The sequence below is a fragment of the Coregonus clupeaformis genome, chromosome 1 (genome assembly GCF_020615455.1).
Source record: "Coregonus clupeaformis isolate EN_2021a chromosome 1, ASM2061545v1, whole genome shotgun sequence".
Taxonomy (NCBI): domain Eukaryota; kingdom Metazoa; phylum Chordata; class Actinopteri; order Salmoniformes; family Salmonidae; genus Coregonus; species Coregonus clupeaformis.
Window position 1 is genome coordinate 64,879,978 of NC_059192.1, and position 20,836 is coordinate 64,900,813.

General features: G+C 43.6%; 1 protein-coding gene across 4 annotated transcripts in view; it reads right to left on the minus strand.

Moving 5' to 3' along the window:
- The window catches only part of xpo1b (exportin 1 (CRM1 homolog, yeast) b), a 57,142-nt gene continuing 36,306 nt past the window's right edge, over positions 1-20,836 (minus strand). For all 4 annotated transcript variants that reach the window (XM_045222321.1, XM_045222332.1, XM_045222325.1 and 1 more), the window contains 11 exons: positions 20,789-20,836; positions 20,506-20,669; positions 19,875-20,009; positions 17,689-17,872; positions 16,898-17,004; positions 15,287-15,481; positions 14,138-14,306; positions 10,083-10,217; positions 8,082-8,241; positions 1,711-1,807; positions 1-1,494 (listed from right to left, as the gene is read on the minus strand). The exon at positions 20,789-20,836 is cut by the window's right edge and continues 109 nt beyond it. In XM_045222321.1, coding sequence (XP_045078256.1) covers positions 1,348-1,494; positions 1,711-1,807; positions 8,082-8,241; positions 10,083-10,217; positions 14,138-14,306; positions 15,287-15,481; positions 16,898-17,004; positions 17,689-17,872; positions 19,875-20,009; positions 20,506-20,669; positions 20,789-20,836 — 1,541 coding nt within the window. In that variant the 3' untranslated portion in view covers positions 1-1,347. The remainder of the gene's footprint in view (positions 1,495-1,710; positions 1,808-8,081; positions 8,242-10,082; positions 10,218-14,137; positions 14,307-15,286; positions 15,482-16,897; positions 17,005-17,688; positions 17,873-19,874; positions 20,010-20,505; positions 20,670-20,788) is intronic.

The following is a 20,836-nucleotide window of genomic DNA, read 5'->3' on the forward strand; positions in this document are numbered from 1 at the left end:
TTATAAAATCCTCAACTTTAATCAGTTCAAAAAGTTTCACAACAAACGTAACACGTAGAGAAGGGGAACTATTTGCCATTACAGATTGACTTGGTATGTGGATTTATACATTTGTTGCCTAATTAAACTGTTGGCAACTACTTATTTCGCTCTCTGGAATAAAAGCCTTTTGTTTAAGTTGGATAGAAGAGATCTTTAAAAAAAATATGCAAAAATACTAAATTAAATGTAAACCGAGTTCTTTTTATGTTTGCTTGTCAATTAGTTACAATCCTAAATCTCAAAAGCCATCTGAGTGAAGTTAAATAGGAGTTTGTTATAAAGATGCAGCCATCGTGAACCCATAAATATATTTCAATAACCGCTTCTTCTTTCTGTTAAACGTCCATTTTAATGAAGAGCTCACCGTGGAGCAACGATCCTCGCAGAGGAAAACTAAACGCCCATGTCGTCTAGGCGACAGCACACGCACTGAACACACCCACAAAAAGAAACAAAATAATAATAATAATGTTCCCATGGTAATAAAGGTGCTATAGAATTGGGATGATATGCACATAATCTGACTGTCTTGCTCCGATGATGCTCCTTCCTGTCTTCCAAGTTCCCACCTCCAGTCACAGCCAGACAACCAAATGCAGTAGGTTTCTTTTCAGTTGGGCGGAGGTTCAACCAACGAGCGCGACCGCTACCCTGACCACCTGGCACACGAAGCAGCAGCATCTCAGACTTCCTTCCTTCATAATCCGCTAGCTTCACATTCTGACCACAATGCATTGGGTTGGGAATCAGACGCAGGGTGCACACACACACACACTTCTAGAACACCCCTTCATTCCTTCCCGTCTGTCTGATAACGCTTTGACACATTGGCCTTGTTGCACAAAAACTCTCCTCAGACTCACTATATATATATATATATGAGGGGTGGGGGGGAGGAAACAAAACTAAGTTTAAAGGTCGTGTCCATACATCCACACCATCTCATGCAGCTGGGGGGGATGACCCATGACCAAACAAACGATGCAAGTTTGGGTTAAACAGTGGAAAGATATTACCCAGAAGTCTCCATATAAAAGGTAGCGTAGGGGCCATGTATAAAGGGCCACGGGGTGACGCGGTAGGTCATCATTTACATATTGGCATGGTTTTGGTCGACAAACACCTGATGGATGAGGACGGGCGTGGCTGTCCTCTCCGCACCTCAGCAAAGTGACCGAGTGCCTCCCACCTCTCCTTCTGTTCTGTTAGGGTTAGTTTTGTGTGTCTGTTTGTATGCCTGTATGTACAGTAACAGCAGTTTGGTTCCTGTGGCGCGGCGCGGCGGGCAGTGGGTGGCTGGACGTCTCAATCACACATCTCCTCAGGTATTTCGTGGGGGTTGAGGATGCCGGGAACTGACATCTGCAGCTTGTGTTTCTCCTCCTGCGCCTGACGCAGCGACGCCTCCCGCTCCTCCAGGAACAGGTCTGTGGTGTCCTCCCCTGCAAACTCCTACAGGAGGGGAGAGAGAGAGAAACATTACCACACACAAACACAGACAGCAACAGGTCTGTGGTGTCCGTGTGAATAAACACAAAGACTTTTCCATGAAATGTGGTTCTCATAATCTGACTGCAACTGCAATAAAGATGACCTTGAATGCACCCACGGTCATTTTTACTGAGGAAACTTGGTTGAAGGGGAGGAGGGGGGAAGGAGAAGGCTCACCTTAATCTGAACCAGGAAGTCCCTCAGGTGCTCCTTGAAGGCTGCAATATCCTGGTTTAGACTGAACAGCCCTGTTACAAACACCTTGACCTGGGCACTGGGAGACAGGGGACAAGACAACTTAGAAGACATTTAAAAACAGGACAACAGCGCTCTAGTCGTGGTGGAACGGCCGACTCTGGACCACACCATGACCCTCAGGGCCGAGCCGGGGTTTGGATCCTAGCCGTACATTTATACCTCATTCCTCTCTGTATCTATCCACCATGGATAAGGCAGACTGTATTGTGCTATCCCAGACACTTCAAAACACACTATATACTACTGCATGTTGGGTTTGACAGAAACACATGACGTACTGTATATACTGTATGTTGGGTTTGACTGACAAATCAAATCAATTCAAATAAAGAAAAACAGGAGAAACCTGAAGACTAACATCAGACACTGAGGGAACAGACCATACTGTAGGTACAGTGAGGGAAAAAAGTATTTGTTCCCCTGCTGATTTTGTACGTTTGCCCACTGACAAAGAAATGATCAGTCTATAATTTTAATGGTAGGTTTATTTGAACAGTGAGACAGAATAACAACAACAAAATCCAGAAAAACACATGTACATTTTTTTATAAATTGATTTGCATTTTAATGAGGGAAATAAGTATTTGACCCCCTCTCAATCTGAAAGATTTCTGGCTCCCAGGTGACTTTTATACAGGTAACGAGCTGAGATTACGAGCACACTCTTAAAGGGAGTGCTCCTAATCTCAGCTTGTTACCTGTATAAAAGAAACCTGTCCACAGAAGCAATCAATCAATCAGATTCCAAACTCTCCACCATGGCCAAGACCAAAGAGCTCTCCAAGGATGTCAGGGACAAGATTGTAGACCTACACAAGGCTGGAATGGGCTACAAGACCATCGCCAAGCAGCTTGGTGAGAAGGTGACAACAGTTGGTGCGATTATTCGCAAATGGAAGAAACACAAAAGAACTGTCAATCTCCCTCGGCCTGGGGCTCCATGCAAGATCTCACCTCGTGGAGTTGCAATGATCATGAGAACGGTGAGGAATCAGCCCAGAACTACACGGGAGGATCTTGTCAATGATCTCAAGGCAGCTGGGACCATTGTCACCAAGAAAACAACTGGTAACACACTACGCCGTGAAGGACTGAAATCCTGCAGCGCCGCAAGGTCCCCCTGCTCAAGAAAGCACATATACAGGGCCGTCTGAAGTTTGCCAATGAACATCTGAATGATTCAGAGGAGAACTGGGTGAAAGTGTTGTGGTCAGATGAGACCAAAATCGAGCTATTTGGCATCAACTCAACTCACCGTGTTTGGAGGAGGAGGAATGCTGCCTATGACCCCAAGAACACCATCCCCACCGTCAAACATGGAGGTCGAAACATTATGCTTTGGGGGTGTTTTTCTGCTAAGGGGACAGGACAACTTCACCGCATCAAAGGGACGATGGACGGGGTCATGTACCGTCAAATCTTGGGTGAGAACCTCCTTCCCTCAGCCAGGGCATTGAAAATGGGTCATGGATGGGTATTCCAGCATGACAATGACCCAAAACACACGGCCAAGGCAACAAAGGAGTGGCTCAAGAATAAGCACATTAAGGTCCTGGAGTGGCCTTGCCAGTCTCCAGACCTTAATCCCATAGAAAATCTGTGGAGGGAGCTGAAGGTTCGAGTTGCAAAACGTCTGCCTCGAAACCTTAATGACTTGGAGAAGATCTGCAAAGAGGAGTGGAACAAAATCCCTCCTGAGATGTGTGCAAACCTGGTGGCCAACTACAAGAAACGTCTGAGTTCTGTGATTGCCAACAAGGGTTTTGCCACCAAGTACTAAGTCATGCTTTGCAAAGGGGTCAAATACTTATTTCCCTCATTAAAAAGCAAATCAATTTATAACATTTTTGACATGCGTTTTTCTGGATTTTTTTGTTGTTATTCTGTCTCTCACTGTTCAAATAAACCTACCATTAAAATGATAGACTGATCATGTCTTTGTCAGTGGGCAAACGTACAAAATCAGCAGGGGATCAAATACTTTTTCCCTCACTGTATATGGGTATTTACAGTGCATTCGGAAAGTATTCAGACCCCTTGACTTTTCACATTTTGTTACGTTACAGCCTTATTCTAAAATGGATTAAATAGCTTTTTTCCCTCACCAATCTACACACAATACACCATAATGCCCCATTATGCCAAAGCAAAAACAGGTTTTTAGAAATGTTTGCAAACGTGTATATATATATATATATATATATACACATATATATATACAGTGGGGGAAAAAAGTATTTAGTCAGCCACCAATTGTGCAAGTTCTCCCACTTAAAAAGATGAGAGAGGCCTGTAATTTTCATCATAGGTACATGTCAACTATGACAGACAAATTGAGAAAAAAAATCCAGAAAATCACTTTGTAGGATTTTTTATGAATTGATTTGCAAATTATGGTGGAAAATAAGTATTTGGTCACCTACAAACAAGCAAGATTTCTGGCTCTCACAGACCTGTAACTTCTTCTTTAAGAGGCTCCTCTGTCCTCAACTCGTTACCTGTATTAATGGCACCTGTTTGAACTTGTTATCAGCATAAAAGACACCTGTCCACAACCTCAAACAGTCACACTCCAAACTCCACTATGGCCAAGACCAAAGAGCTGTCAAAGGACACCAGAAACAAAATTGTAGACCTGCACCAGGCTGGGAAGACTGAATCTGCAATAGGTAAGCAGCTTGGTTTGAAGAAATCAACTGTGGGAGCAATTATTAGGAAATGGAAGACATACAAGACCACTGATAATCTCCCTCGATCTGGGGCTCCACGCAAGATCTCACCCCGTGGGGTCAAAATGATCACAAGAATGGTGAGCAAAAATCCCAGAACCACACGGGGGGACCTAGTGAATGACCTGCAGAGAGCTGGGACCAAAGTAACAAAGCCTACCATCAGTAACACACTACGCCGCCAGGGACTCAAATCCTGCAGTGCCAGACGTGTCCCCCTGCTTAAGCCAGTACATGTCCAGGCCCGTCTGAAGTTTGCTAGAGTGCATTTGGATGATCCAGAAGAGGATTGGGAGAATGTCATATGGTCAGATGAAACCAAAATATAACTTTTTGGTAAAAACTCAACTCGTCGTGTTTGGAGGACAAAGAATGCTGAGTTGCATCCAAAGAACACCATACCTACTGTGAAGCATGGGGGTGGAAACATCATGCTTTGGGGCTGTTTTTCTGCAAAGGGACCAGGACGACTGATCCGTGTAAAGGAAAGAATGAATGGGGCCATGTATCGTGAGATTTTTTGTGAAAACCTCCTTCCATCAGCAAGGGCATTGAAGATGAAACGTGGCTGGGTCTTTCAGCATGACAATGATCCCAAACACACCGCCCGGGCAACGAAGGAGTGGCTTCGTAAGAAGCATTTCAAGGTCCTGGAGTGGCCTAGCCAGTCTCCAGATCTCAACCCCATAGAAAATCTTTGGAGGGGAGTTGAAAGTCCGTGTTGCCCAGCGACAGCCCCAAAACATCACTGCTCTAGAGGAGATCTGCATGGAGGAATGGCCAAAATACCAGCAACAGTGTGTGAAAACCTTGTGAAGACTTACAGAAAAGCGTTTGACCTGTGTCATTGCCAACAAAGGGTATATAACAAAGTATTGAGAAACTTTTGTTATTGACCAAATACTTATTTTCCACCATAATTTGCAAATAAATTCATTAAAAATCATACAATGTGATTTTCAGGATTTTTTTTTCTCAATTTGTCTGGCATAGTTGACGTGTACCTATGATGAAAATTACAGGCCTCTCTCATCTTTTTAAGTGGGAGAACTTGCACAATTGGTGGCTGACTAAATACTTTTTTCCCCCACTGTATATATATATATATATATTTTAAAAAAAACAATTATATATATATATATATCTCAAATGTACATACGTATTCAGACCCTTTACTCAGTACTTTGTTGAACACCTTTGGCAGTGATTACTGCCTCGAGTCTTCTTGGGTATGACGCTACAAGCTTGGCACACCTGTATTTGGAGAGTTTCTCCCATTCTTCTCTGCAGATCCTCTCAAGCTCTGTCAGGTTGGATGGGGAGCGTCGCTGCACAGCTATTTTTCAGATCTCTCCAGAGATGGTCGATCGGGTTCAAGTCCGGGCTCTGGCTGGGCCACTCAAGGACATTCAGAGACTTGTCCCGTAGCCACTCCTGCGTTGTCTTGGCTGTGTGCTTAGGGGCGTTGTCCTGTTGGAAGGTGAATCGTCACCCCAGTCTGAGGTCCTGAGCACTCTGGAGCAGGTTTTCATCTCTGTACTTTGCTCCGCTCATCTTTCCCTCAATCCTGACTAGTCTCCCAGTCCCTGCCACTGAAAAACATCCCTACAGCAGGGATGGTGCCACCACCATGCTTCACTGTAGGGATGGTGCCAGGTTTCCTCCAGACGTGACGCTTGGCATTCAGGCCAAAGAGTTCAATCTTGGTTTCATCAGACCAGAGAATCTTGTTTCTCATAGTCAGAGTCTTTAGGTGCCTTTTGGCAAACTCCAAGCGGGCTGTCATGTGGCTTTTACTGAGGAGTGGCTTCCGTCTGGCCACTCTACCATAAAGGCCTGATTGGTGGAGTGCTGCAGAGATGGTTGTCCTTCTGGAAGGTTCTCCCATCTCCACAGAGGAACTCTGGAGCTCTGTCAGAGTGACCATCGGGTTCTTGGTCACCTCCCTGACCAAGTCCCTTCTCCCCAAATTGCTCAGTTTGGCCGGCCAGCTCTAGGAAGAGTCTTGGGGGTTCCAAACTTCTTCCATTTAAGAATGATGGAGGCCACTGTGTTCTTGGGGACCTTCAATGCTGCCACATTTTTTTAGCAGCCCTTCCCCAGATCTGTACCTAGACATAATCCTGTCTAGGAGCGCTCTACCGACAATTTCTTCGACCTCATGGCTTGGTTTTTGCTCTGACATGCACTGTCAACTGTGGGACCTTATATAGACAGGTGTGTGCCTTTCCAAATCATGTCCAATCAATTGAATTTATCACAGGTGGACTCCAATCAAGTTGTAGAAACATCTCAAGGATGATCAATGGAAACAGGATGCACCGGAGCTCAATTTTGAGTCTCATAGCAAAAAGGTCTGAATACTTATGTAAATAATATATTTCAATTTTTTATAGTAAAAAATAAAATAAATACCTGTTTTTGCTTTGTCATTATGGGGTATTGTGTGTAGATTGAGTGCATTAACAGCCACGACGCAGGCCTGTCCTATACACAGACTGGTGCACCTTAACCAATCAGAGCTGTAGTAGGGCCTATATGCAAATAGACCACTGCCATATATGGATCTGTGCAGCGTTTTCCTTGAGTTCATCTACAACTCCTCTGTTCTTCAGCTTTTGTCCATATAAATGGTTCTGTGCCGTTCACTTTGAACTGTTTTTACAGCATGAGCGGTTGTGAGTAGATGCGCTTGTTTTGTGATCAAAGCGAGAGCGACGTGTGCACGTTTGTACATTTGTTCTTATCCTTTGCTAGTTAGTGAGTTATTAGCCCAGTTATAGATCATTTGTAGTCAGCAATGGGGGAGTGATTGCTTCCTACAAGAGCACAAAATGTGTGCATTTTTAGACATCTTTGAAAAGCGATTCAGGTAAAGAGCTTTTTTGTTTGTTTTAAAGGGGCAGTGTTGTATTTTGAGACAGGCTTGAATAAGATAAGTAGCCAATAGGCAGAGGGTAGCATAATTTGCCTGATTCTCTGTAAAAATGTTATGGGAATAATGATGCATTTTATTTTGTTAAGTGCTTTCTTGCATCAAACACCACAACAACATTTTCAGTCACCTCCTTGTCTGAAGGACAAGTGGATAAACAGGTTAATGTCAAGCCCTGCATGTTTTTTTCAAAAGTCTCATGGAATGTAGGCCTACGTTTAACACCACACATTGGCTGCTACTGTAGGCTGGATGATAGAACAGCTATTTCCATGTTAAAATGTTATGGGATGCATTTTTCTCCATTGTTTTGATGGTATGCCACTCTGATAGGCCTACATTATGATCAAATAGCCACAGTAGCCAACTTGTCCACTGTTATATCTGTAAGTTAAAGCGGGTACAGCCTCAGTGTTCACAGTAAACACGCGCCTGAAGTTGCACTGAAGTTTCACAACGTTAAAGTTATCGCTCAGCAGACTTGAAATTTGCTCAGTGCTTAAAAACATTAGAGGGAACATTGGCAGTAAGGTCAAATGCAATTTTTTATACTTCAAGGGGTCTTAAAATTCAAAATCAAACAGCTAAATTATCCTTGGTATGACCTTCTTCATAAAGGTACTTACTCCTGTAGATGTGGGAAGGCCGTTTTGAGCAGGTTGGCCACGTACTCCTGTATGAAGACCTGGTTGTTGCCGGGGTTGGAGGGGTTGAGCTGGGTGTTGATCTTTCCTTCCTCCACCAGGTTAAACATGTAGGTCAGGATGGAGGCATGCATCGTCAGGCCTGGAGGAGAGGCAGAGAGAGACACACACACACGCACATTTAGTTGATATGGATTTATACAAATGGTAACACAGAACTAGACGTGTGTTCTGTGTGTGTGTGTGTGTCCCAGCTAGCACATAACGTTCTGAGAACCATATGTTTTAGAGCTTGGTGAGAGCGTGGTTGTCCTATGGCTATTTTGCATACAACCTTTCCACAACTTTCTGGGAATGGTGCAGCATAGTTGCTTGGCTTTGGAACATTCTCAGCACATTTAAGGAACTTGAGAAAACAAAACTTTATTTCCTTGGTATATCATTACTTTAACAGAAAGTTTCCTAAAAGTTCAAACATGATTACATTTACATGGTTACAATTTTGGTAATGTTCTAGGAACGTTCTCCAACTGGTTTGACATTGGGAATGTTCTCAAATAGTCCAAAGAAACAAATGTTCTTCTGTGGGAATTTCAGTACTTCAGCATAACGTTTCCTAGAGGTTTCCTCATGGTTCTATTTAAAATCATGTTCTCAAACTGTTCCAAGAATGTAAAAAAACGTTTCTATAAAAAAACACAAGAAAACATTAGTAACGTTCAGAGAACGTTCTAAGAATGTAATTTAAAAACATACATTCCGTTCTCAGAATGTGAAGAAAACATTCCATAAAAAGTAAACATTCCATAAAAAGTAAACTTTTGTAATGTTCTAAGAATGTTATTTAAAAACATATACATTCCGTTCTCAGCATCAACAACACTCTATCTTGTTAAGTGTGTTCAGGTGTTGGCCACACCTCTTCTTAATGAGTGCTTCTTTTCCTTTGAAATGGGGTCTGTTTGAATAGACTAAAATGAACAGCTTTGTATGCGTAACAAATCATGACATGCTAGCTCCATTCTTGTGGTGCAGTGGACTAATTCCATGGATAGAGAATAGAAGACTATAGGTTAGAATCACACTGATGCCGTGTCATAATAAAAAAGAAATATGCTTGTAGGGCTGAGAATTGCCAGCGACCTCACGATACAATATTATCACAATACTTAAGTGCTGTAATGATATGTATTCGATACTGTGATTTTATTGCGATTTGATGTTCCAAACATATTTCTCACCATATATGTCTGCTGCAGAGAGACAAGAGAGAGCCATGAGAAAACGAGTTGGAAATAAAGCCATGGAAATAAAAGTGCTGAAAACAAATTGGCTCCCTATTTAAAAAAGATGGAGGACAAGCTATGAAGGAAAAATACTGGAGTTTTGGTGCAGGTACAGCCAACTAGCGCGAAAATAATATTGCGATATTGTCAAACCGATACATCGTCAAAAATAATATCCCAATATGTAACTGTATACATTTCCCCCACATCACTATTTGTTTGCATGATTAATGCCTAAGGAAATGAATTTCCATGTATGCTATCTGTGCTTGGAGTTCAAAAAAAGTTAACCTTATTATTATTATTATAACCCAAAATAAGCTAGCAGTTTTATTACAAGTCTCAGAAACATTTAGTGAATGTTTTAAGGAAGTTATTGAAAAACCTAAAAATTACCTATAATTTCAGTTTTCAGAGAATTAATAAAACCTTCCAAGAAAACTTTCAAGGAACCAGAGTAAAACGTTCTCAGAACCTCACAGCAACCTAAAAATGTAAGTTCCCAGGACAGGCAGAATGTTCACTTCCGTTCTCAGAACATTTTTAAAAAAACGTTCCGTTTACCGGTCAGGAAATGTATGGCTTCGTTCCCAGAACCAATGGGAAACCAAAAACTTCAGTTCCCACAACTTCCAAGGAACCAAATGTGCTAGCTGGTGTGTGTGTGTGTGTGTGTGTGTGTGTATGCTGTACTCACCAGCAGTGTGTGATGTGTCAGTGACCACAGAGAAGATGTGTTGGAGGATGTCACAGAAGTATGTCTGGTAGAAGCTTTGCGCTGCAGCCTCTTCCTGAGTCACGTTCTGCAGTAGAGTGTACAGGATCTGAAGACCTGCCACCGGAACATAGACAATATATATCATATATATACACAGGATCTGAAGACCTGCCACAGGAACATAGACAATATACAGTGGGGAAAAAAAGTATTTAGTCAGCCACCAACTGTGCAAGTTCTCCCACTTAAAAAGATGAGAGAGGCCTGTAATTTTCATCATAGGTACACGTCAACTATGACAGACAAAATGAGGAAAAAAAATCCAGAAAATCACATTGTAGGATTTTTAATGAATTTATTTGCAAATTATGGTGGAAAATAAGTATTTGGTCAATAACAAAAGTTTCTCAATACTTTGTTATATACCCTTTGTTGGCAATGACACAGGTCAAACGTTTTCTGTAAGTCTTCACAAGGTTTTCACACACTGTTGCTGGTATTTTGGCCCATTCCTCCATGCAGATCTCCTCTAGAGCAGTGATGTTTTGGGGCTGTCGCTGGGCAACACGGACTTTCAACTCCCTCCAAAGATTTTCTATGGGGTTGAGATCTGGAGACTGGCTAGGCCACTCCAGGACCTTGAAATGCTTCTTACGAAGCCACTCCTTCGTTGCCCGGGCGGTGTGTTTGGGATCATTGTCATGCTGAAAGACCCAGCCACGTTTCATCTTCAATGCCCTTGCTGATGGAAGGAGGTTTTCACTCAAAATCACATGATACATGGCCCCATTCATTCTTTCCTTTACACGGATCAGTCGTCCTGGTCCCTTTGCAGAAAAAACAGCCCCAAAGCTTGATGTTTCCACCCCCATGCTTCACAGTAGGTATGGTGTTCTTTGGATGCAACTCAGCATTCTTTGTCCTCCAAACACGACAAGTTCTATTTTGGTTTCATCTGACCATATGACATATGACATTCTCCCAATCCTCTTCTGGATCATCCAAATGCACTCTAGCAAACTTCAGACGGGCCTGGACATGTACTGGCTTAAGCAGGGGGACACGTCTTGCACTGCAGGATTTGAGTCCCTGGCGGCGTAGTGTGTTACTGATGGTAGGCTTTGTTACTTTGGTCCCAGCTCTCTGCAGGTCATTCACTAGGTCCCCCAGTGTGGTTCTGGGATTTTTGCTCACCGTTCTTGTGATCATTTTGACCCCACGGGGTGAGATCTTGCGTGGAGCCCCAGATCGAGGGAGATTATCAGTGGTCTTGCATGTCTTCCATTTCCTAATAATTGCTCCCACAGTTGATTTCTTCAAACCAAGCTGCTTACCTATTGCAGATTCAGTCTTCCCAGCCTGGTGCAGGTCTACAATGTTGTTTCTGGTGTGCTTTGACAGCTCTTTGGTCTTGGCCATAGTGGAGTTTGGAGTGTGACTGTTTGAGGTTGTGGACAGGTGTCTTTTATACTGATAACAAGTTCAAACAGGTGCCATTAATACAGGTAACGAGTGGAGGACAGAGGAGCCTCTTAAAGAAGAAGTTACAGGTCTGTGAGAGCCAGAAATCTTGCTTGTTTGTAGGTGACCAAATACTTATTTTCCACCATAATTTGCAAATAAATTCATTAAAAATCCTACAATGTGATTTTCTGGATTTTTATTTCTCAATTTGTCTGTCATAGTTGACGTGTACCTATGATGAAAATTACAGGCCTCTCTCATCTTTTTAAGTGGGAGAACTTGCACAATTGGTGGCTGACTAAATACTTTTTTTCCCCACTGTATATCATATATATACAGGATCTGAAGACCTGCCACAGGAACATAGACAATATATATCATATATATACAGGATCTAAAGACCTGCCACAGGAACATAGACAATATATATCATATATATACAGGATCTAAATACCTGCCACAGGACCATAGACAATATATATCACATACTGAACAAAAATATAAAAACGCAACATGCAACAATTTCAAAGATTTAAATGAAAATAAAATCAGTCAAATGAAATAAATTCATTAGGCCCTAATCTATGGATTTCACATGACTGGGCAGGGGTGTAGCCATGGGTGGGCCTGGGAGGGGAGGGCCCACCCATGGCATTCCAAAATAATGGGCATTAATATGGAGTTGGTCTCCCCTTTGCTGCTATAACAGCCTCCACTCTTCTGAGAAGGCTTTCCACGCGCAGTCGGCGTTCCAATTCATCCTAAAGGTGTTTGATGGGGTTGAGGTCAGGGCTCTGTGCAGGCCCGTCAAGTCTTTCCACACCGATCTCCACAAACCAGTTAGACCTCGCTTTGTGCATTTCCCTTCATTGGAACTAATAGCCCGAACCATGACAAACAGCCCCAGACCATTATTCCTCCTCCACCAAACTTTACAGTTGGCACTAGGAATTGGGGCAGGTAGCGTTCTCCTGGCATTCGCCAAAATCAGATTAGTCCGTCGGACTGCCAGATGGTGAAGCGTGATTCATCACTCCAGAGAACGCGTTTCCACTGCTCCAGAGTCCAATGGCGGCTAGCTTTACACCACTCCAGCCGACGCTTGGCGTTGCGCATGGTGACCTTAAGCTTCTGTGCGGCTGCTCGGCCATGGAAACCCATTTCATGAAGCTTGCGAAGAACAGTTATTGTGCTGACGTTACTTCCAGAGGCAGTTTGGAACTCGGTAGTGAGTGTTGCAACCGAGGACAGACTATTTTTACATGCTACGCGCATTAGCGGCCCCGTTCTGTGAGCTTGTGTGGCCTACCACTTCACATCTGAGCCGTTGTTGCTCCTAGATGTTTCCACTTCACAACAACAGCACTTACAGTTGACCGGGGCAGCTCTAGCAGGGCAGAAATTTGACGAACTGACTTGTTGGAAAGGTGGCATCCCATGACGGTGCCACGTTGAAAGTCACTGAGATCTTCAGTAATTTCCCATCCAAGTTGTCAGACCCAGGTGGCTTGTCATTGTTGATAGACAACAATAATTTGTTCACCTCTTCCACACTCACTTTACGGAATTCAAAATTACAATGCTTGCCTTTCATAATTTGGTCAGTTCTACTTTGTTGCTGGCATGTCATGCCTAAGTTTGCTAATCTTGGCAATGAAAAAAAAAAATCATTAAAGTAGTTGGCAATATCAGTGGGTTTTCTGATGAATGAGCAATCTGATTCAAATTAATGATGGAGCTGAGTTTGCCCTTTTCCCAAAAATGTAATTGAAGGCGTGCCAAAGCTTTTTATTATCATTTTTTATATCATTTATCTTTGTTTCATAGTATTAGTTTCATCTTCTTTTAATTCAGTTTAGTCACATGATTTCTCAATTTGCTGTCCGTTTGCCAATGGGTTGTGCAGCCAGACTTATTTGCCATTCCTTTCCCCTCGTCCCTCTCAACCATACATTATCTTTTTATTACTCATCAATCCATGAGGATTTAAACGTTTTTAAAGTAATTTTCTTAATGGGCGCATGCTTATTAGTAACTGGAATAAGCAATTTCATAAATGTGTCAAGTGCAGCATCTGGTTGCTCCTCATTACATTTACATTTTAGTCATTTAGCAGACGCTCTTATCCAGAGCGACTTACAGTTAGTGAGTGCATACAGTTGTTGTTTTTTCCATACTGGCCCCCCGTGGGAATCGAACCCACAACCCTGGCGTTGCAAACGCCATGCTCTACCAACTGAGCTACATCACACACCACAGACCAGCAAATATTATTTACATCATCAACATAGGAATCACTACAAAACGTATTGTTATACACTATTAGGCCCAGCATTTGGAACTTTGGTTTTCCTAGATTTGGCTACTATATTGTGATCACTACATCCGATGGATTTGGATACTGCTTTAAAGCAGATTTCTGCAGCATTAGTAAAGATGTGATCAATACATGTGGATGATTTCAATCCTGTGCTGTCATTCGTAAAGGAAAGCACCTGTGTGTGTGTGTGTGTGTGTGTGTGTGTGTGTGTGTGTGTGTGTGTGTGTGTGCGCGTGCGTTCAAGCCTCACCTGTGTCGGCCACGTTCCTCATGGTGTGTTTGAAGGCCCAGATGATGGAGTCCAGCACCAGTTTGAACTGGGCTGGAGGGATGGCCAGGAATGCTGGGAAACAGTGGGAGTTGACGGCCTGCAGCAGGTAGAAGAAATGAGTCCTGTGTTCGGGGTACTGCTCAAAGTCCTGGAGGGAGGGAGGGAGAGAGAGACAGGACATATTGATGACAACCAACTCAAAGTCCTGGAGGGAGGGAGGGAGGGAGACGGGACATATTGATGACAACCAACTCAAAGTCCTGGAGGGAGGGAGGGAGAGAGAGACGGGACATATTGATGACAACCAACTCAAAGTCCTGGAGGGAGGGAGAGAGAGACGGGACATATTGATGACAACCAACTCAAAGTCCTGGAGGGAGGGAGAGAGAGACGGGACATATTGATGACAACCAACTCAAAGTCCTGGAGGGAGGGAGAGAGAGACGGGACATATTGATGACAACCAACCGACAACCGTTGGAGGCACTAAAAAGATAGGTTGGCCTCGGTATTGGTAGAACAACTGCTGTAATACGTGTGCAGCACAGCACTCCATCAGGTGACCGCCTACAGTCAATATGGGAATAAGGGTTCTCAGTGAACTACCTCATTAAATGGACTTATTTAGTTGTCATTTTTCTTTTTCAGAGGGGGGTTACAGGCACAAAAACAAATCATATCAATGCATACAAAGATAACCCGACCCATTCCCCCCCCTGTCCCCACCCACCCGCCCTCATGGTTCTTCCCCACCCCGAAACCATGATTCCTACCCTCAGATTACGGGATGCCAAGGTCATATTATTCCATATTCTGTTCCAGTTAAAGCGTTGTTCATATTCAATTAGATCTGTAGCCCATACTTTTTTAATGGCTAGCTCAGAATATGAGCTTTCCAAAAGTTGTTTACATATTTTAGAGCCCAGATAATTTATTTATAAATCCCATCATTGGATGTTTTGGTAGTTTGGTTTGTACTTTTGACAACCAAATGTACTTTTGACAACTTTTAACAACTATGTCAAGGATTTACAGCTATACTGACTTCATCATGTTAAGAGTACATTTGATCAACTTTCATGACAAATGTTTATAACAATACCCACTATTGATAATGGTGGTACTTACTTTATTGATCATGTTGAGCGTGCATTCGAACACGGCATCGAAGATCTGCGGGATCTCCCCGGTGATGTGTCCGCCCAGCTTGTTGACGATGGTTGCCATGGTGCTGAGGACCTCGGGCTCCCGGGCGGCGGGGACGTTGCGCTGGTAGTCGATGAGAACGGCGTCGAGCAGCGGCGGAACAAAGTTCTCCCCCACCTGGAAGGAAGGAACACCGGAAGGGAAGAGAGGACGTGATTAACGGACGGATCAACACGGCAGAGGGAGGAATGTTGTTGGAATGTTATCACTGGGTTATTGTACGACAGGACTGAGGTCAGTGTGTGTGTGTGTGTTTGTGTGTGTTACTAAGGACTAAGTGACCGACACGGTTGTCTTTCAAACTTGTTAAGGCGAGAGTTTCCTAATCCATTCCTGGAGTACACACAGGACTGACAAGCACTGCTTTAGACAGTCTAGGTTGTATAGGTCTTTTTTCTGTCATGTAGTTTTTCACTGAAACACCTCTGCTGTCTTTCATTGGGATATACAGTATCGGTCAAAAGTTTTAGAACACCTACTCATTCCAGGGTTTTTCTTTATTTTTTTACCATTTTCTACATTGTAGAATAATAGTGAAGACATCAAAACTATGAAATAACACATATGGAATCATGTAGTAACCAAAAAAGTGTTAAACAAATCAGAATATATTTTATATTTGAGATTCTTCAAATAGCCACCATTAACTCTTTATGACAGCTTTGCACACTCTTGGCATTCTCTCAACCAGCTTTATGAGGTAGTCACCTGGAATGCATTCAATTAACAGGTGTGCCTTGTTAAAAGTTAATTTGTGGAATTTCTTTCCTTCTTAATGCGTTTGAGCCAATCAGTTGTGTTGTGACAAGGTAGGGGTGGTATACAGAAGATAGCCCTATTTGGTAAAAGACCAAGTCCACATTATGGCAAGAACAGTTCAAATAAGCAAAGAGAAACGACAGTCCATCATTACTTTAAGACATGTAAGTCAGTCAATACGGAACATTTCAAGAACTTTGAACGTTTCTTCAAGTGCAGTCGCAAAAACCATCAAGCGCTATGATGAAACTGGCTCTCATGAGGTCCACCACAGGAATGTAAGACCCAGAGTTACTTCTGTATACCCCCCCTACCTTGTCACAACACAACTGATTGGCTCAAATGCATTAAGAAGGAAAGAAATTCCACAAATTAACTTTTAACAACGCACAACTGTTAATTGAAATGCATTCCAGTTGACTACCTCATGAAGCTGGTTGAGAGAATGCCAAGAGTGTGCAAAGCTGTCATCAAGGCAAAGGATGGCTATTTGAAGAATCTCAAATATAAAATATATTGTGATTTGTTTAACACTTTTCTGGTTACTACATTATTTCATATGTGTTATTTCATAGTTTTGATGTCTTCACTATTATTATACAATGTAGAAAATAGTAAAAATAAAGAAAAACCCTGGAATGAGTAGGTGTTCTAAAACTTTTGACCGGTAGTGTATGTAGCAACAATATATCTGATATGAATTAACAATATATCTGATATACAGTATGTAGTACCAATATCTTCCTGTCAGATGTATATATATCTGTATCTCACCATCTGTGGATCGCTGGATCGGCTAACCCAGCCGGAGATGAGTTTGAGAGTCTCCCTTTTCACCGTCCTCATACTTCTGATCAGGGGCTGTTTCGTCACCATCTCTCCTGAAACACACACCGTCAAGAGAAGAGACTCATGAGGAGAGAGGACACACAGACACACCGCCAAGAGAAGAGACTCATGAGGAGAGAGGACACACACAGACACACCGCCAAGAGAAGAGACTCATGAGGAGAGAGGACACACACAGACACACCGTCAAGAGAAGAGACTCATGAGGAGAGAGGACACACAGACACACCGCCAAGAGAAGAGACTCATGAGGAGAGGACACACACAGACACACCGCCAAGAGCAGAGACTCATGAGGAGAGAGGACACACACACAGACACACCGTCAAGAGAAGAGACTCATGAGGAGAGGGGACACACACAGACACACCGTCAAGAGATGAGACTCATGAGGAGAGAGGACACACAGACACACCGTCAAGAGAAGAGACTCATGAGGAGAGGACACACACAGGCACACCGTCAAGAGAAGAGACTCATGAAGAGAGAGGACACACAGACACACCGTCAAGAGAAGAGACTCATGAGGAGAGAGGACACACAGGCACACCGTCAAGAGAAGAGACTCATGAAGAGAGGGGACACACACAGACACACCGCCAAGAGAAGAGACTCATGAGGAGAGAGGACACACACAGACACACCGCCAAGAGAAGAGACTCATGAGGAGAGAGGACACACCCAGACCCCAAGCCACCCCACACACCCCCACTGACCATTGGTCTGGATGGCTGCGGAGATGTTTTCGCTGAGGCACTTGTAGACGTTGAGCATGTCCAGATATATGCGTCCTAACTGGATGACGAAGGGGTGTCCCACGGCCTTACAGGCCCGGACGTTGGTCTTCAGGATGCTACCCAGCTGCTTCACTGTCTCTGGGTCCTTCAGAATGTCCACGTTCTAACAGAGAGGATTGAATCAATCAAATGTCAAGTGCTTTACAGAAACCCGGCCTAAAACCCCAAAGAGCAAGCAATGCAGAGGCAGAAGCACAGTCTCTAGGAAAAACACTGTAGAAGGCAAGAACCTAGAAAGAAACCTAGAGAGGAACCAGGCTCTGAGGGGTGGCCAGTCCTCTCCTGGCTGTGCAGGGTGGAGATTCAAGAGAAGGGTGTGTGAAGGTAATGTAGGGTACTTTAGTGATCATCACACTGAAATGTGAATGGATCGAGTTAAAACATGACAATGATAAAGGAGTTGGCTAGAGCAGAAACATCTGATTAAACCCGTTTATTCATTTTGATTATATTGAGTTTATTAATGGCAATAAGCTGCAACAGCTACTCTTCCTAGGGTTCGCAAAGAACAAAACAATCATATACAATTAATAACTTCAATGGAGATTCTTTTTTTTTTGTCCAGGACTAGACTTAATCTATGTCCTGGACAAACAGCCCATCAAGACAGCTAGACATCATTAGAGAGAAAATAGATGTATATTCAGTGTCCCTGGTTTGTGGGTGACTTGATCAGGGTTATTGATCAGACTGAAACGTAACTGGATTAAGTTAATAACCTTTTACTGCAGTGGGGTAAATCAGGGTCACACAGAATGTTTCTTGGTAGTCTTAAACAAATCTACTTTGAAACAAAAGTATACACCTCACACACATGGTTATGGGCTTACAAAAAGAAGACACCTGGACCATGTCAGATATAGAGTAGAAATGTATTCCATTTTGAGTTTGCATCCCAATATTAAACTTTATATATACATCACAGAAGACTGAAATATAACAAAACTGTTTGACATAGAAACACAGGATTTTGAGTGTTTTTTAACATTTAAATAATGTTTATTAATTATGAAAAATATGAATAACATTCCACCCATGAGGCCACTAGGTCATTTGACTACAGGAAAGGGGTTGCTACTACAGGTCTGCCTGTGACCTGGGGTGCTGTAGCAGTAGGTCATTTGACTACAGGAAAGGGGTTGCTACTACAGGTCTGCCTGTGACCTGGGGTGCTGTAGCAGTAGGTCATTTGACTACAGGAAAGGGGTTGCTACTACAGGTCTGCCTGTGACCTGGGGGTGCTGTAGCAGTAGGTCATTTGACTACAGGAAAGGGGTTGCTACTACAGGTCTGCCTGTGACCTGGGGTGCTGTAGCAGTAGGTCATTTGACTACAGGAAAGGGGTTGCTACTACAGGTCTGCCTGTGACCTGGGGTGCTGTAGCAGTAGGTCATTTGACTACAGGAAAGGGGTTGCTACTACAGGTCTGCCTGTGACCTGGGGTGCTGTAGCAGTAGGTCATTTGACTACAGGAAAGGGGTTGCTACTACAGGTCTGCCTGTGACCTGGGGTGCTGTAGCAGTAGGTCATTTGACTACAGGAAAGGGGTTGCTACTACAGGTCTGCCTGTGACCTGGGGTGCTGTAGCAGTAGGTCATTTGACTACAGGAAAGGGGTTGCTACTACAGGTCTGCCTGTGACCTGGGGTGCTGTAGCAGTAGGTCATTTGACTACAGGAAAGGGGTTGCTACTACAGGTCTGCCTGTGACCTGGGGTGCTGTAGCAGTAGGTCATTTGACTACAGGAAAGGGGTTGCTACTACAGGTCTGCCTGTGACCTGGGGTGCTGTAGCAGTAGGTCATTTGACTACAGGAAAGGGGTTGCTACTACAGGTCTGCCTGTGACCTGGGGTGCTGTAGCAGTTGAAGCGGTTACCTCCAGAACACATGTATGTAGCCATGCTAGCTAGCATGGGATCCAATCAGACCACTGCTCTTCTGGCAAACTCTCTCCCTCCACCTTTCCTGTTTTTACTCACTACCCTTATCCAGTAACGTTCTCACCGGGTTATTTTAGGTTATTTAACAAAACATGTACAAATAGGAAAGGAGTGGGAAACGAATGATCACAGAGAGAATAGATTCATTATTCCACGAGTGTGGTACCTTGGTGGCCTGTTGAATGATGCTGTCCCACACCTGGTTGGGCAGTAGCATGTACTTCTCTATGATATGCTCCTGTACTGCCTGGTCCGTCTGGGCCCCGATCATATACCCCACCGCCTCGTAGAACGTATGCACCTGTACAACACACAGATACATGTGACATAAGATATAGACACACAGACACGCTCCATTCTGCTCTGAGTCAGTGTGATGCTTCTCAGTAGACGGAGAGAGATCAGGTCACATCTAGTCAGTGCGTTTCTACAGCACACACAAACACAACATTGTCACGGAGGGACGGTCATGGTTTGTAACTTTTGTCAGCGTTAGCAATATTGAACACAGATACAAGGAACAGTGAAATAATTTTTGGGGTTTATTGGCTAGACTGGCCATTGTGGAAATGTTGAAAATCCCAGGTCTTTTCAGTAGACATGATAGAGTCCTGTGTTTGAGTATTTGAACATGGGGGCCCTAATACACGCCTTTTAGTTTGGGTTGAGTGAATGACAATTAAAGTCCTCTCTAGTCAGTGTGTTTCCAGGACCTGAGGCCAACCTATCTGTTGGGGTTAGAGGTCACGATGATGGAGTTAATGTTGTTGAGGATCTCATTGCACGCGTGTGTCTACCTGTTGTGGCTGCAGGTCACAGATGATGGTATTGATGTTATTGAGGATCTCGTCGATGAAGGGCATCACCTCCCCCACCTGCACCTGGACAAAATGGCGACGGCACTTCTGGGCGATCTTGATGAAGGTGTCACAAGCCATGTCCTGTACCCCATCATGGGTCTCTGAGAGGGGGAGAGAGAGGGAGGGAGGGAGGGAGGGTTTGAGACATGGTGGAAAACACACACACACACACAGATCTTCCTCTGTAATCCAGTTGCACAGCCAAAGTTAGTTCTCTCACCGTGCATGAACTCAAAGAGTTTATTGACGACAGTCTTGAGGAACTTCC